The sequence below is a fragment of the Rhinoderma darwinii genome, chromosome 10 (assembly GCF_050947455.1).
Source record: "Rhinoderma darwinii isolate aRhiDar2 chromosome 10, aRhiDar2.hap1, whole genome shotgun sequence".
Classification (NCBI taxonomy): domain Eukaryota; kingdom Metazoa; phylum Chordata; class Amphibia; order Anura; family Rhinodermatidae; genus Rhinoderma; species Rhinoderma darwinii.
In genome coordinates this window covers 88,983,515-89,000,114 of record NC_134696.1, presented here as the reverse complement: position 1 = coordinate 89,000,114, position 16,600 = coordinate 88,983,515, and the positions used below count along the sequence as shown (strand labels likewise).

Below are 16,600 nucleotides of genomic sequence, written 5' to 3'. Positions count from 1 at the left end.
TACATTACTATATTACATTACTATAATAATACTACATTACTATAATACTACATTACTATAATACTACATTACTATAATAATACTACATTACTACATTACTATAACACTACATTACTATAACACTACATTACTATAACAATACTACATTACTATAATAATACTACATTACTATAACACTACATTACTATAATACTACATTACTATAATAATACTACGTTACTATAATACTACGTTACTATAATACTACATTACTATAATACTACTACTTTACTATAACAATACTACATTACTATCATACTACATTACTATAACAATACTACATTACTATAATACTACATTACTATAACAATACTACATTACTATAACACTACATTACTATAATACTACATTACTATAACACTACATTACTATAACACTACATTACTATAATAATACTACATTACTAGAATACTACATTACTATAACAATACTACATTACTATAATATTACATTACTAGAATAATACTACATTACTATAATACTACATTACTATAACACTACATTACTATAACACTACATTACTATAATAATACTACATTACTATAATAATACTACATTACTACATTACTATAATACTACATTACTATAATACTACATTACTATAATAATACTACATTACTATAACAATACTACACTACTATAATACTACATTACTATAATAATACTACATTACTATAATATTACTACATTACTATAACAATACTACATTACTATAACACTACATTACTATAATACTACATTACTATAACAATACTACATTACTATAATACTACATTACTATAATAATACTGCATTACTAGAACACTACATTACTATAATACCACATTACTATAATAATACTACATTACTATAATACTACATTACTATAATAATACTACATTACTATAATACTACATTACTATAATAATACTACATTACTATAACACTACATTACTATAATAATACTACATTACTATAATACTACATTACTATAATACTACATTACTATAATACCACATTACTATAATACTACATTACTATAACAATACTACATTACTATAATAATACTACATTACTATAATAATACTACATTACTATAACAATACTACATTACTATAATAATACTACATTACTATAATAATACTACATTACATTACTATAATACTACATTACTATAATAATACTACATTACTATAACAATACTACATTACTATAACACTACATTACTATAATAATACTACATTACATTACTATAATACTACATTACTATAATACTACATTACTATAATAATACTACATTACTATAACAATACTACATTACTATAATAATACTACATTACTATAACACTACATTACTATAATAATACTACATTACTATAATACTACATTACTATAACAATACTACATTACTATAACAATACTACATTACTATAACACTACATTACTATAATAATACTACATTACTATAATATTACTACATTACTATAATACTACATTACTATAACAATACTACATTACTATAGTAATACTACATTACTGTAATACTACACTACTATAATACTACATTACTATACTACTACATTACTATAACACTACATTACTATAATAATACTACATTACTATCCGAAACATCTGAAATACATTGATTTGCGTAAAAAAATTGTGATGATGCATATATGCTGCTCACCACACTTTTAAAAAATGGGGAGGTGCTCCGCAATAGGGGTGGGGCCACCCATTGACTATAATTTACGCCAGAAACTGGTGTTTATTTCCCTTTCTAGAGCACTGACTGCAAGAGGCGAGTGCCCCTTAATAAGTTAGGCTTTCACATCTGCGTTACAGCAGAACAACGAAAAACTGGAAGCGCCGAATCAGTTGTGTGACTGACGCCAACGACGCCTGACTGAACCCATTGACTTTAATGGGTTTCGACTGGTTTCCATCACGGTGTCAGTCGTTTTGCAGATGTGAACAAACTCTTAGGCCCCATGCGCATGACCGTAGAATTTGTCCGTAATTATGGTCCGTAATTACGGACCCATTCATTTCCGACTGACACCTTCCCGTATATTTAGGTGTCCGTGCCGTAGAAACCTTCCATAAAAAATACGACGTGTCCTATTTTTTATTTTGCAGACCGTGCTCCCATACTTTATAATGGGAGCATGGCCCGCAAAGACACGGTCGTGTGCATGAGACCTTAGGCGCATTTTACTCCAGCGATCTTTATATTGAGACGTATGAAACGCCAGTCTGAATAAATTTGCACAATTATCTACGGGCCTGTAACAGTGCCACCTAGTGGTCAAATTATAGAACAGCATTTCACATAGAATAGCTATTAACCCTTGTATAAATAAGTGTTCTAAAAAAAAAAATACAGGACTACATGAGTGAGTTATACAGCCTTTTCCTTACCCCATCTAAAAATTTAAATTGCTGATAGATCCTATTTTAATTAGTAGGACCCGTGTATGGATGTCTCAGGAACTGCACCGCCCAGCAGGCACTAGCGTCTCTCCATGACGGTGTCCGATCAGACTAGAGATCAGAATTGGAGGGACACTTTAAATAATAATTCCTTAATATAGAAATGTTGGATATGCTTTTTTTTGCCACGGGAGCTTCCCATCCGGCTGTAGGCATCAATGGACTCCAGACTACAAGGCAGCCGGTACGCCCACAGCAATAGCATTACTTGAGTTATATTATTACTACGTGGTGTATACGGCAGTTTTCGTATTTCCTATAGAGTTCAATGTAGAGAGTTGCACGCCTGCTATCATGCCTGAAAACGGCAGCCAATGGCCGCCTCGCTTGCCGTACTAGTTGTCAGGGGACTACCGTTCTAATAGCTGGCGGTCCTAGAGGTGATAGACCCCCTTTAACCCATTCGTGCCGCAGCCTTTTTTCATTTGTTTCTCCCCACCTTCCAAAAGCAATATTTAAATTTTTTGTCAGTCTATTATTGCCGTACGAGGACTTGTTTTTTTGCAGGACGAGTTGTAGTTTTTCATAGCACCATTTATTGTACCATAGAACGTACTGGGAAACGGAACAAATATTTTTGTGGGGTGGAATGGGAAAAAAAACCTCATTCCTCCATTGTTTCTCGGGTTTCGTTTTTACGGCGTTCAGTGCGGTAAAAATGACGTTAACTTTTTTTTCTGAGGGTGAATAAGATTCCGACTATACCAAATTTCTATCATTTATTAGGTTTTACTACTTTTACAAGAAAAAAAAAAAGAATTGCTGAAAATAAAATTTGTTTTGTGTCCCCATATTCCGAGAGCTAGAACTATTTTCTTTTTCCATTGATTGAGCGGTGTGGGGGCTGTTTTTTTGCGGGGCGAGCTGTCATTTTTATTAGTACCATATTGGGGTGCATACATTTTTTTATTTTTTTTTATGGGAGGTGAGGTGAGGTGAGGTGAGGTGAGGTGTGGTGAGGTGAGGTGTGGTGTGAAGAAACAGTCATTCTGGTGGTTTTGTTTTTTTTTTGGTTTTTAACTCTGTTTATCGTGCGGGTTATTGCATGTATTGCAGTATATTGTGGTATTTTTTTTACCGACTCCGCACTGAGGCATGGCTTAATAGGTGCGGAGAGATGGCAGACCTGTGGGTCTTCATTGCGACCCCAGGCTGCCAAGACCACCATTGGCAGCCTAGGATGGGGGAGATGGGGCCATAGCAGGGTGCCGCTCCCTCTTTCTAACGACTTAGATGCCGCGGTCGCTATTGACTTCGCCAAGGGGTTAAATGAGGGGGGATTAAAATAATCTGCTGTAACACACAGTTGACAATTGCATTTTATGGAGCGGGCTCAATACGTGAGCCCACTCCAGTCCCTCCCTCCGCCGTACATTCATATATATATATAGTGAAGGAAATAAGTATTTGATCCCTTGCTGATTTTGTAAGTTTGCCCACTGTCAAAGTCATGAACAGTCTAGAATTTTTAGGCTAGGTTAATTTTACCAGTGAGAGATAGATTATATAAAAACAAAACAGAAAATCACATTGTCAGAATTATCTATATTTATTTGCATTGTGCACAGAGAAATAAGTATTTGATCCCCTACCAACCATTAAGAGTTCAGCCTCCTCCAGACCAGTTACACGCTCCAAATCAACTTGGTGCCTGCATTATAGACAGCTCTTACATGGTCACCTGTATAAAAGACTCCTGTCCACAGACTCAATGATCAGTCTGACTCTAACCTCTACAACATGGGCAAGACCAAAGAGCTTTCTAAGGATGTCAGGGACAAGATCATAGACCTGCACAAGGCTGGAATGGGCTACAAAACCATAAGTAAGACGCTGGGTGAGAAGGAGACAACTGTTGGTGCAATAGTAAGAAAATGGAAGACATACAAAATGACTGTCAATCGACATCTATCTGGGGCTCCATGCAAAATCTCACCTCGTGGGGTATCCTTTATCCTGAGGAAGATGAGAGCTCAGCCGAAAACTACACGGGGGGAACTTGTTAATGATCTCAAGGCAGCTGGGACCACAGTCACCAAGAAAACTATTGGTAACACATTACGCCGTAATGGATTAAAATCCTGCAGTGCCCACAAGGTCCCCCTGCTCAAGAAGGCACATGTACAGGCCCGTCTGAAGTTTGCAAATGAACATCTGGAGGATTCTGAGAGTGATTGGGAGAAGGTGCTGTGGTCAGATGAGACTAAAATTGAGCTCTTTGGCATTAACTCAACTCGCCGTGTTTGTAGGAAGAGAAATGCTGCCTATGACCCAAAGAACACCGTCCCCACTGTCAAGCATGGAGGTGGAAACATTATGTTTTGGGGGTGTTTCTCTGCTAAGGCACAGGACTACTTCACCGCATCAATGGGAGAATGGATGGAGCCATGTACCCTCAAATCCTGAGTGACAACCTCCTTCCCTACACCAGGACATTAAAAATGGCTCGTGGCTGGGTCTTCCAGCACGACAATGACCTGAAACATACAGCCAAGGCAACAAAGGTGTGGCTCAAAAAGAAGAATATTAAGGTCATGGAGTGGCCTAGCCAGTCTCCAGACCTTAATCCCATCGAAAACTTATGGAGGGAGCTGAAGATCCGAGTTGCCAAGCGACAGTCTCGAAATCTTAATGATTTACAGATGATCTGCAAAGAGGAGTGGGCCAAAATTCCATCTAACATGTGTGCAAACCTCATCATCAACTACAAAAAACGTCTGACTGCTGTGCTTGCCAACAAGGGTTTTGCCACCAAGTATTAAGTCTTGTTTGCCAAAGGGATCAAATACTTATTTCTCTGTGCACAATGCAAATAAATATATATAATTTTGACTGTGATTTTCTTTTTTTTTTTTTTATATATAATCTATCTCTCACTGGTAAAATTAACCTAGCCTAAAAATTCTAGACTGTTCATGTCTTTGACAGTGGGCAAACTTACAAAATCAGCAAGGGATCAAATACTTATTTCCTTCATTGTATGTATGTATGTATGTATGTATATATATATATATATATATATATATATATATATATATATTATACATGGTGAATGTAGGGAAGGGGTTAGTAGATCTCTATTATGTGTCACTTCTTGACTATGACCGCTGCTACAATGCTCTGAAGCCATTTATATCATCACATATATTTTTTTTTTATGGCGCAGAGAACAAATCATCCAGCCCATGGGAGTGACCTCTGATGGGAGACTGGAGGCTCTAGACGAGGCGGCGCAGAGGATGCTACAACAACAGGAATCTTCTGATCTGGAGACGGACTCGGACTAAAAATCTTCCCAAGTCGAAAGCACGTGTAAGAAGTCCGAGCTGGAAGGAGAGCGACTACAAACGGCTTTACGGGCACCATAAGCCACAAGGGAAACTAAATGTAGATTACTGTAGACGTATCTCAGCAGTAGACCAGACACCGGGACATTTTATAGTATAATATGATCCTTCCTAGGATTTCCTTCAGCTACTGAGGACATAGAGATGTGAAATTCCAGCTGTTTCCCAAAGGCCTTGACACAGAGTGCTAGCTGCTCTTCTTGGGTAGATGTGCTGTCAGACTAGTGAGTGTTGTCAACCGTCTTAGAAAGTGGGTGCTAAACATGCGGTCACCACTAGAGGCCAGTGCTATGACACAAAGAGCTTCTTATACACACTGCCACCAGAGGGCGACTGTTTTAATATTAGATTTCAGTAGATCCGAGAGATTAATTTAGTGACGGAGAAGTCTTGATCCGTCTAAAAATAATTCCCAAGAATCCTTTAAAGTTCCTAAGAGAACACAAAGCCTAGGGGTGCAGGATACACTAAAACTACGTAGTATGAAATAAAAATGTATTAAAAGCTTTCTGTCAGTCCAAATACAGTACGCATTAGTTACACATTTACTGTTGGGATTCACTTCTACCAACATAGTGATGAGAAAATGTGAAGAAATATGTTATAAATGTGTTTATGAACCGGAAACCCCAGTAGATATATATATATATATATATCTCAATGTGACAGCTGCTAGAGAAGGAATGTGCAGGATATTCTATGATGGATGTACATTTAGGAATTTCAATATTCAATGTCTGTGAATGGTTAGCGACGTTACCTGGTATATTACATGGAGATGTTAGAGTTAGTGGAGAAAAAGTATCACTATGAAGAGACAACCCCACAAGAGATTCTAAACACGGATTAAAACCTGTAGTGAACTATCCATCGTCTATTTTATAAAATAGCCAAATATTTCATTGCGGTGCTTGTCGTGTTTTCTCTGCAGATAAGTGACAACCTGGGAATGATGGGATATGTTCTTCTCTCTAGGAGTAGTTCACATGTAGCGGATTTGGTGGGGTAAAGATCTCCGCAGAGAAATCCGCACCAAATAAGAGTGTCTAAAAAACAAAACACTACTCTCCTGCCCTGGCAACACTTCCCTAGTCCCTGTCGGCCTCCATACACCCATTACCAGCGATAACGTATGGTCAGGTGTGACCGCTACAGTGGTCATGTGACGACACATCATCGCCGGGTGTATCGGGACCGGTCGGGACTAGGAAAGAAATGCCAGGGGAGGGGAGTATAGTGTATGTTTTTTTTATTTTAAACCTCACAGACAATCTGGATGTGCGGGTTTTGCTATTCCGCAACAATTGGATTTGCTTGCGGCTTTCTTCTTCCCCATTAAATTAAACGGGGAAAATCCGCAACAAATCCATGATCTTTCCACAACAGAAATTGTCATGACGTCATTAACTGCGCATTACGTTTTCGCAGCATGTGGATGAGATTTTTTCACGTCTCATCCGCTTTGCTGCTTCTGTTTTCTGCTGCAGATTGTCCGAAGGGAACTCCGGAGCAAATCTGTCACATGAACAAAGCCTTAGAGGAACACTCTACGTAATACAGTATTCGTTTTTCCAGAGTGCAGGGCCTAAGGGGGTGGAGCATGACACAGGAATTCAAAAACACTGACGTTAGAGCCTCTGTGTCATGTTCTGCCCCTCTGGTCCTGCGCTAAGCTGAATACAGTGTAAGTTTTGCCCTGGAGTGTTCCTTTAATTCACACCGTCAGCAGTATAGTGGGTGACAACCGCCGTCTTCACAGGTTTTCTGAAGATCCAGGGTCGTCGTTTGTGGAAGCTTTGGATCCCAAATATATTCCATGCTCGGCTAACAATACACATATTAAAAAAACAAAAACACACGTCTGAAGGAGGCCCCGCTTTCCCTTTCAAGAATATACACACAGTGTTTCCTGTAATCTGGCATTTTATATTCCAGAAACAGAGTGTGAAGCTAATCTGAAGCCTGAGTTCATGTCTCGGATATATCGCATGGTAAAGGGAAACGGTTGATACGATAGACCACTAATGAACGACCGCTGTGACCCCCAACAAGTCACTAGAACAAGGTGGCGGTGGCACTAGGTAAGCACCGCTCCACTTAGTCTACGTACTAGATCTGCACGGATTTCTCCGGAAATGGCCAACCATGTGGATGCCCGGAGAAAGCCGTGCAAAGCCAACACACGACGTGGCGCGGTGCTTTCTTAGTGCGACTGCGTTCTAACGATCAACATCCTATCGATAGGCCACCCATTTAATCGTTCTTTAATAAAAACCTCTTTCTGTGCTCATTTTTTTTTTTAGATATATACTTGCTGTCAGTGAATGCAAACCTTCTTGGTTACATCCATAGGATGCAACCCGTACAAATCTAGTACTTCTCACAGCTGAAGGTTTGCTGCTATTGTACCCAGTCCAGGCAATCCTTGGACTCCACATTGATGCATTTTACCTGCACTGGCACATTGTAACAAATTATCAGAACAGGAGGGAGATTTTTTTTACTAATCATGTGTAGAGTTTACAGAGGATTAAAAAGACCCTCATCTGTGAGGCATATTGCTTCAAGATGGGTTTTCAGCCTCTATATGTAAACAAAAAGGTTTCCATTCACTGACAGCAACCTGGTCTTAAATTATGAGGAATTGAAACAAAGTTTATTAGAAAGTTACAGAGCTTTTAAATAGGCAATGATTAAAGCTTTATTTGTATAATTTGCCGAATTTCCTTTTTTTTTTATTTTTAATTAGAATAAACACTTTTAAGAATTTGCACCTCATATACAAGCCCGATCCCGCGGCGCCTCAAAAATGTCAATGTCACATGCAGTCTGCATTTTCTCCCAAAACTACTGCTTTTTGTCTATGGTGAAGCTTTTGCTTTTTGAAAAATTAAGGCCTTTCAAAGAATAAACGATTTCTGAGTAAGAGCATCCCTTTAAGGGTTAATGGCGTTACCCAATATCAAATAACTGGAATTTCTTGACTGCGGTTTTTCCGTTAGAGGGAAGTTTTGCAGCGTCTGTTCTGAGCAGTTCGATAATTCTGTTCCTTTGGGCTTGGGAGCGGTCACGTTCATCAATGATACCTGTGCCTGCAGGGGGAGATTGCACCAACGCCTCAAATTTACGCTGCCCTTGATGGTACTGCGTACTCTTGCCTGCAGCGCCATCCTCAGGAGGGGTACGGTCACATTGACAAACCAATCCTGTACTGTGACCAGAAATAATCACAAACCTCTGAACACAGTGCTCGTATTGATGCTCAGGCACACAATCTGCGTTACCCCAAACATACACGAAGTACCCCGGATGGTTGTGTTTTACCATTTGCAGTTGTTGGTTGGGCTGAGCGATTATGCGCTAAATTCCGATTCATTGAACATGTAACCTCGATTTCAATCAATGAACAATTTAGACCACGCCCCCTATTTGCATTCCACGCCATTGAATTAATATCTGAGCCTGCTGTATATAATATACTCCGACACTGCCCCCACACAGTATAATACTCTATAGCTGTCCCCACACAGTGTAAGGCCTTATTTACACGAGCGTATTTCATGTCCGTGTTACGCGTGAAAATGCCGCACGGACCTATGCAAGTCAATGGGGCCATTCAGACATTCCGTGTTTTTCACGCAGCACGTGTCCGCTGCGTGAAACTCACTGCCTGTCCTGTACTTGAGCGTTTTTTGCGCATCACGCACCCATTGAAGTCAATGGGTGCGTGAAAATCACGGACAGCACACGGACGTACATCCGTGTGCTGTGCGTGATTCGCGCCACAGATGATAAAGAAATGATGGGAAAAAGAAAACCACCTCCCCCATTTCATTTTGTAAACGCCAAAACCGTGTGACATAAGGATGCCATACGCACGAAAATAACGCAGACACGCACCAAACACTGATGACACGCGGAACTGTAACGCACGCAAAACGCTGCGTTTTATACGCGAGCAAAATGGACACGTTCGTGAGAATTAGGCCTAATACTCTATAGCTGTCCCCACATAATATATTAACCCCATAGTGCTCCCCACATAGTATAATGCCCCTATAACTGCCCAACATACAGTATAATGCCCCCATACTGCCCCCATGCAGTATATTGCCCCAATAGTGCCCCCCACACAGTATAATGCCGCTATAGTACTCCCACACAGTATAGTGCCCGCCACACAGTATAATGCCCTATAACTGCCCCACATGGTAGAATGCCCCCACACAGTATAATGCCCCCTTAGTGCTCCCCCCACAGTATAATGCCCTATAGCTGCCCCACACAGTATAATGCCCCTATAACTGAACCGCACACAGTATAATGCCCTGATAGCTGCCCCCTCACAGTATAATGCCCCCATACACAGTATAATGCCCCGATAGCTGCCCCCTCACACAGTATAATGCCCCCATAGCTGCCCCCTCACACAGTATAATGCCCCCATAGCTGCCCCCTCACAGTATAATGCCCCCATAGCTGCCCCCTCACACAGTATAATGCCCCCATAGCTGTCCCCTCACAGTATAATGCCCCCATAGCTGCCCCCTCACAGTATAATGCCCCCATAGCTGTCCCCTCACAGCATAATGCTCCCATAGCTGCCCCACACAGTATAATGCCCCTATAACTGCCCCACACAGTATAATGCCCCTATAACTGCCCCACACAGTATAATGCCCCTATAACTGCCCCACACAGTATAATGCCCCTATAACTGCCCCCTCACAGTATAATGCTCCCATAGCTTCCCCCTTCACACAGTATAATGCCCCCATAGCTGTCCCCTCACAGCATAATGCCCCAATAGCTGCCCCCTCACAGTATAATGCCCCCATAGCTGTCCCCTCACAGTATAATGCCCCTATAACTGCCCCTCCACAGTATAATGCCCCTATAGCTGTCCCCTCACAGTATAATGCCCCCATAGCTGTCCCCTCACAGTATAATGCCCCCATAGCTGTCCCCTCACAGTATAATGCCCCCATAACTGCCCCTCCACAGTATAATGCCCCTATAGCTGTCCCTCCACTGTATAATGCCCCCATAGCTGCCCCCTCACAGTATAATGCTCCCATAGCTGTCCCCTCACAGTATAATGCCCCTATAACTGCCCCTCCACAGTATAATGCCCCTATAGCTGCCCCCTCACAGTATAATGCCCCCATAGCTGCCCCCTCACAGTATAATGCTCCCATAGCTGCCCCACACAGTATAATTCCCCCATAGCTGCCCCCTCACAGTATAATGCTCCCATAGCTGCCCCACACAGTATAATGCCCCCATAGCTGCCCCCTCACAGTATAATGCTCCCATAGCTGTCCCCTCACAGTATAATGCCCCTATAACTGCCCCTCCACAGTATAATGCCCCTATAGCTGTCCCTCCACAGTATAATGCCCCTATAACTGCCCCCTCACAGTATAATGCTCCCATAGCTGCCCCCTCACAGTATAATGCCCCCATAGCTGTCCCCTCACAGTATAATGCCCCTATAACTGCCCCTCCACAGTATAATGCCCCCATAGCTGCCCCCTCACAGTATAATGCCCCTATAGCTGTCCCCTCACAGTATAATGCTCCCATAGCTGCCCCCTCACAGTATAATGCCCCTATAGCTGTCCCCTCACAGTATAATGCCCCTATAGCTGCCCCCTCACAGTATAATGCCCCTATAGCTGTCCCCTCACAGTATAATGCTCCCATAGCTGCCCCCTCACAGTATAATGCCCCTATAGCTGTCCCCTCACAGTATAATGCCCCTATAGCTGCCCCCTCACAGTATAATGCCCCTATAGCTGTCCCCTCACAGTATAATGCCCCCATAGCTGCCCCCTCACATCCCCAATAGTGCCTACTAAAAATAATAAAATACATACCTTAGGCCTTATTCACACGAACGTGTCTGTTTTGCACGCGTAAAAAATGCAGCGTTTTCCTTGCGTTGCAGTTCTATGTGACATCCGTGTACAGTGCGCGTATGCATTTTTTAAGCGCGTATGTCATCTGTATGTCACGCGTTTTTTACGTCAGCAAAATAAACTGAAGGAGGTGGTTTTCTTTTTCTCATTTCTTTAGCATCTGTTGCGTGAATCACTCACAGCACACGGATGTGCGTTTGTGTGCGGTCCGTGATTTTCATGCACCCATTGACTTCAATGGGTGAGTGATTCGCAAAAAACGCACAAGTATAGGACATGCAGTGAGTTTCAGACAGTGGACACACGCTGCACGAAAAACACTGTCTGAATGGCCCCATTGACTTGCAGAGGTCCGCGTGACGTCCGTTGTTTTAACACGCGTAACATGGACGTGAAATACGCTCGTGTGACTAAAGCCTTACCCCGTTCCAATGACAAATGGAGGAGATCCCTCTGCTCTGTGCGCCTCGGCGAAATGACGTCAGTCACTGCATCGCGTCCGGCGAAACATAGTGAATGGTAGAACAGGGATAGAAAAAAACTTAGTTGTGCAAGACGACGTTGGTTAATTGCGCCAAATTTAGTTTTTATTTTGATTAATTGCCCAGCCCTAGCTGGTGACTCGTTATGAAACCAAAATTCACAGAAAGAAGAAGGATAAAACGTCCTTCTTGAGTTACCTCAGCCTTGGGTTAGATATTTGCCGGATGAAACTAAGGGTATGTTCATACAGAGAGTTCTCAGTCGTATTTCGGGGCGTTTACACCTTGAAAAAACGGAAGTAGAACGCCTCCAAACATCTGCCCATTGATTTCAATTAGAAAAATGGTGTTCTGTTCCGACGGGGCGTTTTTTTCACGCCTCGTTTTCCAAAAATGGCGTGTAAAAAGACGCCTGTGAAAAAGAAGTGCATGTCACTTCTTGGGACGTTTTTGGAGCCATTTTACATTGACTCTATAGAAAAAGCTCCAAAAGCGCTTGTGAAAATCGCGAGTGGCTTAAAAAACGTCTGAAAATCAGGAGCAGTTTTCCCTTGAAAACAGCTCCATATTTTCAGATGTTTTTGATTTTGTGTGTGCACATACCCTAACTATATATAGAGGTATTTACACCCTGTGGCCCCTGCAACAAGGGTCACTGAACTTGTTAGAAGAAAGAAAAAAACAAAAAACCGCATGCTATTAGGTGTACTACAATGGTGACATCAGTGAGGAAGGAAGTAGCTAACTTCTCCTGCTTACATATATCTGCCAGCCTGAGCTGGAACCCCAGACAGCCTATGGACAATAGTGGCATTGATTTTTTTGGGGGAAAAAAACAAATTTTTACTAATATTCTACCCTTTTAACTGAAGGTACATTAAATGAATGATGTAAAAGCAATTTCATCATAGTAACGGATTGTAAAGCATCGTGTCAAAGGGAATCTCCAGTCCAAAGCTGAAAACTCTGTTTTTGCTGGAGGTTTAACCTTGAAATACTGCCAAGTCTTCCCTATTGGGAATCGATTAAAAGAGGGGGTAGGTGGGTCCAGGCCATGCAATAAACCAGGACTCTTATTACACCATGCTTCCTGCAGCCCTGCTCTGTGCATAACAAAATACTAAGGGGAGGTTTGGTGCATCGTGGTTAATCTGTGCTGCAAAAACAGTGCAGAAATTTTTGAAGGTACCGTCGTCGGTGATAACAGTGTTGGTGGATCTCGTGATTGGGGTCAGCGTTGTTTATTGAGAACACTTCATAGCTAATAGTAATGAGCAGGTCTGTACTAGTCCCGACTGTTCCTGCGGTGTGCTGTGGAATGCGATGTATCGCCGCGCAGGTCACCAGACAAGAGAAAAACTAAAAACATACATTAGAATGGACAAAAACAACATTGAGAAGTCGGATGGATAATCCTGTAATGCTACATTCACATGGCTTTACTTTGTAAGATTCATATATTTTTTTCCAAAACACAATCTGGATCCAATATGAAGGAGGAGCCACAGAGTGGAAGGGGGGGGGGAGAGAATGGAAAAAGCAGGGACCATGCGTGTCTTGGAAGCCTGGGTGACCAAATGATAACTCCATAGCTGCTAAAAATGGCTACTTTCTGGACCCCTTGTAACAGGTCATGCTACAATGAAGGTGCATATTACATATCTGCTCTGTCCTTTCTAGAGGAGTTACCATACAAGATGGCGAAGACTCCTCCTCGTCATGCAGCTACCAAGACATACCACCGTACATAGAAGTACTGACGTCATTACAAGTACACAAACTTTTGAACAGATCGGCAAGTCTGTTCACCTCCACTCTCAGCGTCATTGTGGGCAATCAGCAAGGGGCCTGTCACGAGTGGTAAGGATGAGTGGATGGAGGCCCTGGTACAACTGTCCCTTTTGCTCCAGCCTTAATGCGGACCTCAGTAACGTCCAGATGACTAGTGATCAGAAAATAATCTCTTATTCTAGCAGTAGATTTGATAAATTGTCAAATACAAGGACACGATTATGTCATTGTTTATGGCCTGCTTAAAGGGATCAATAATTGGGTGTACTCTTAAATTTTTAGATGGTGACAGCATGTCAGACCAACAGGACAATTGTGTTGCTTCCACTGTGACCCCCACCTGTGACAGTATGATGTCATCATCCCTGTGACATCATCACTTATGATGTCATTAGCCCTGTGACATCATCGAATACACTGGTGCCCTACAGGTAAACCACCAGCCCATGTACCGGACAAGACCCTGCCACTGGGGTACTTTTCACTATGACAGGTGAATAGCGACACTCTAATACAGAAGTATGCACAGCCCTCCATTCACCCATTTTGTCCTTGTATTAACAGGACTAACCACTTAGTGGCATCTTACTATTGAGTATTGTGTTATACAATTTGCTACCTTACATCGAAATGACAGGCAATCAGTGAAAAAAATAAATGGCCTATATCAAATATTTATTGTGAAGACACAATCTTTAACATTTACAATCACAAGACATGATCATAATGGTATTTGTTCCCCGTCAGTTTTTGGAAAACTTTTTGGATCCAACCCTAGCAGTCAGCAATCTCATGTCTGTAGAAATAGAATGACTGTCCCCCAATATCTAATATTGGGGGAAAACAGGGATAAGACAAATCGGATATACTTGTCCGATCGTTTGTTTTCCCCAAGATAGGTGATGACAAGGGTGTTTGTTAGCTGCTTAACCCCCAACCTCCGTAAGGAGCTGAACAGCCATGGTAATAGGGGAGTTAGGGAAAATAGTTATCTCAATAGTTATATACACGAGCGTAATACGGGTGCTTTCTTTACGTATTACGGACCTCCTGCGTCTCATGTAAACCGGATGTGAGCACCATTTGTATTCATAAATCTGGGAAAGCTGGGTATTAACCTCTGTGAGAGCAAAGTGGCCATATTGGTTGTCACCCAACTTACCTAAAAGCAGATATACTTAAGAAATGGCTGAATAGAATTTGTAACCACTCAAAGAAAAGGACGGCTAAAGACTTATCTGATTGGATGAAAATTTGGCCATTTACTTTTTCCCATGGGAATCTGGGTGTTGGGTAATGCAGTCGTCATTTAGAGGGGTTGTCCGGTTTCAGCATATAAATGTTATTTTTTTTGTATAATTAAAAGTGAGACAATTTTCCAATATATTTTCTGTATTCCTCACGGTTTTCAGGATCTCTGATTGTTTTCATTTATTAGGAACATTCATGGTTTACTTCCAGTGGATAAAATTCTGTCCATGGTCATGTGATGTACACACAGGTGCTGGTATCGTTACATGGACATGTGATGGACACATAGGTGCTGGTATCGTTACATGGACATGTGATGTATACACAGGTGCTGGTATCCTTACAAGGTCATGTGATGTGCACGCAGGTGCTGGTATCGTTACATGGTCATGTGATGGACACACAGGTGCTGGTATCCTTACAAGGTCATGTGATGTGCACGCAGGTGCTGGTATCGTTACATGGTCATGTGATGTACACACAGGTGCTGTTATCGTTACATGGTCATGTGATGGACACACAGGTGATGATATCCTTACATGGTCATGTGATGTACACACAGGTGCTGGTATCGTTACATGCTAATCTGATGTACATGCAGGTACTGTTATCGTTACACGGTCATGGGATGTACACACAGGTTCTGGGATCGTTACATGGTCACGTGATGGACACACAGGTGCTGGGATCGTTACAGCTACAGTATATGTATCAGAAACGTGTCTTCTAATGATCCCAGCACCTGTGTGTCCATCACATGACCATGTAACGATCCCAGCACCTGTGTGTCCATCACATGACCATGGACAGAATTTTATCCACTGGAAGTAAACAATGAATGTTCCTTTTAAATAACAACAAGCAGAGATCTTGAAAACAGTGAGTAATTAATACAGAAACTATATTGGAGAATTGTATAACTTTTAATTATACAAAAAACATGAATTTGCTGAAAGCAGACAACCCATTTAAAAACCTGTATAAGGCTATGTTCACACGCTGAGTCAAAAACGGCTGATAATTACAGAGCTCTGATTTTCAGCCGTTTTTGAAGCTGAAAAAATTTTTTCAGGCGTTTTTTTCAAGATGTTTTTGGAGCTGTTTTTCCATTGACAATGAAAAACAGCTCCAAAAACAGCTCAAGAAGTGACATGCTTCTTTTTACAAGGCCTTTTTTTACACACCGTTTTTTAAAACAGCGGCGTAAAAAAATGCCCCGTCTGAACGAAACGCCGTTTTCCCATTGAATTCAATTGGTAGATGTGTGTAGGCATTTAGCTACCATTTTCTTCAGGCG

At 41.3% G+C, this 16,600-nt stretch overlaps 1 protein-coding gene and 1 long non-coding RNA gene across 3 annotated transcripts in view; one reads left to right on the top strand and one right to left on the bottom strand.

Moving 5' to 3' along the window:
* The window catches only part of RIC8A (RIC8 guanine nucleotide exchange factor A), a 67,755-nt gene extending 60,995 nt beyond the window's left edge, over positions 1–6,760 (top strand). For both annotated transcript variants that reach the window (XM_075840212.1, XM_075840213.1), the window contains exon 10: positions 5,678–6,760. In XM_075840212.1, coding sequence (XP_075696327.1) covers positions 5,678–5,798 — 121 coding nt within the window. In that variant the 3' untranslated portion in view covers positions 5,799–6,760. The remainder of the gene's footprint in view (positions 1–5,677) is intronic.
* LOC142662182 (uncharacterized) overlaps positions 1–16,600 on the bottom strand; it is a 63,935-nt gene that overhangs the window by 24,821 nt on the left and 22,514 nt on the right. The window lies entirely within an intron of this gene.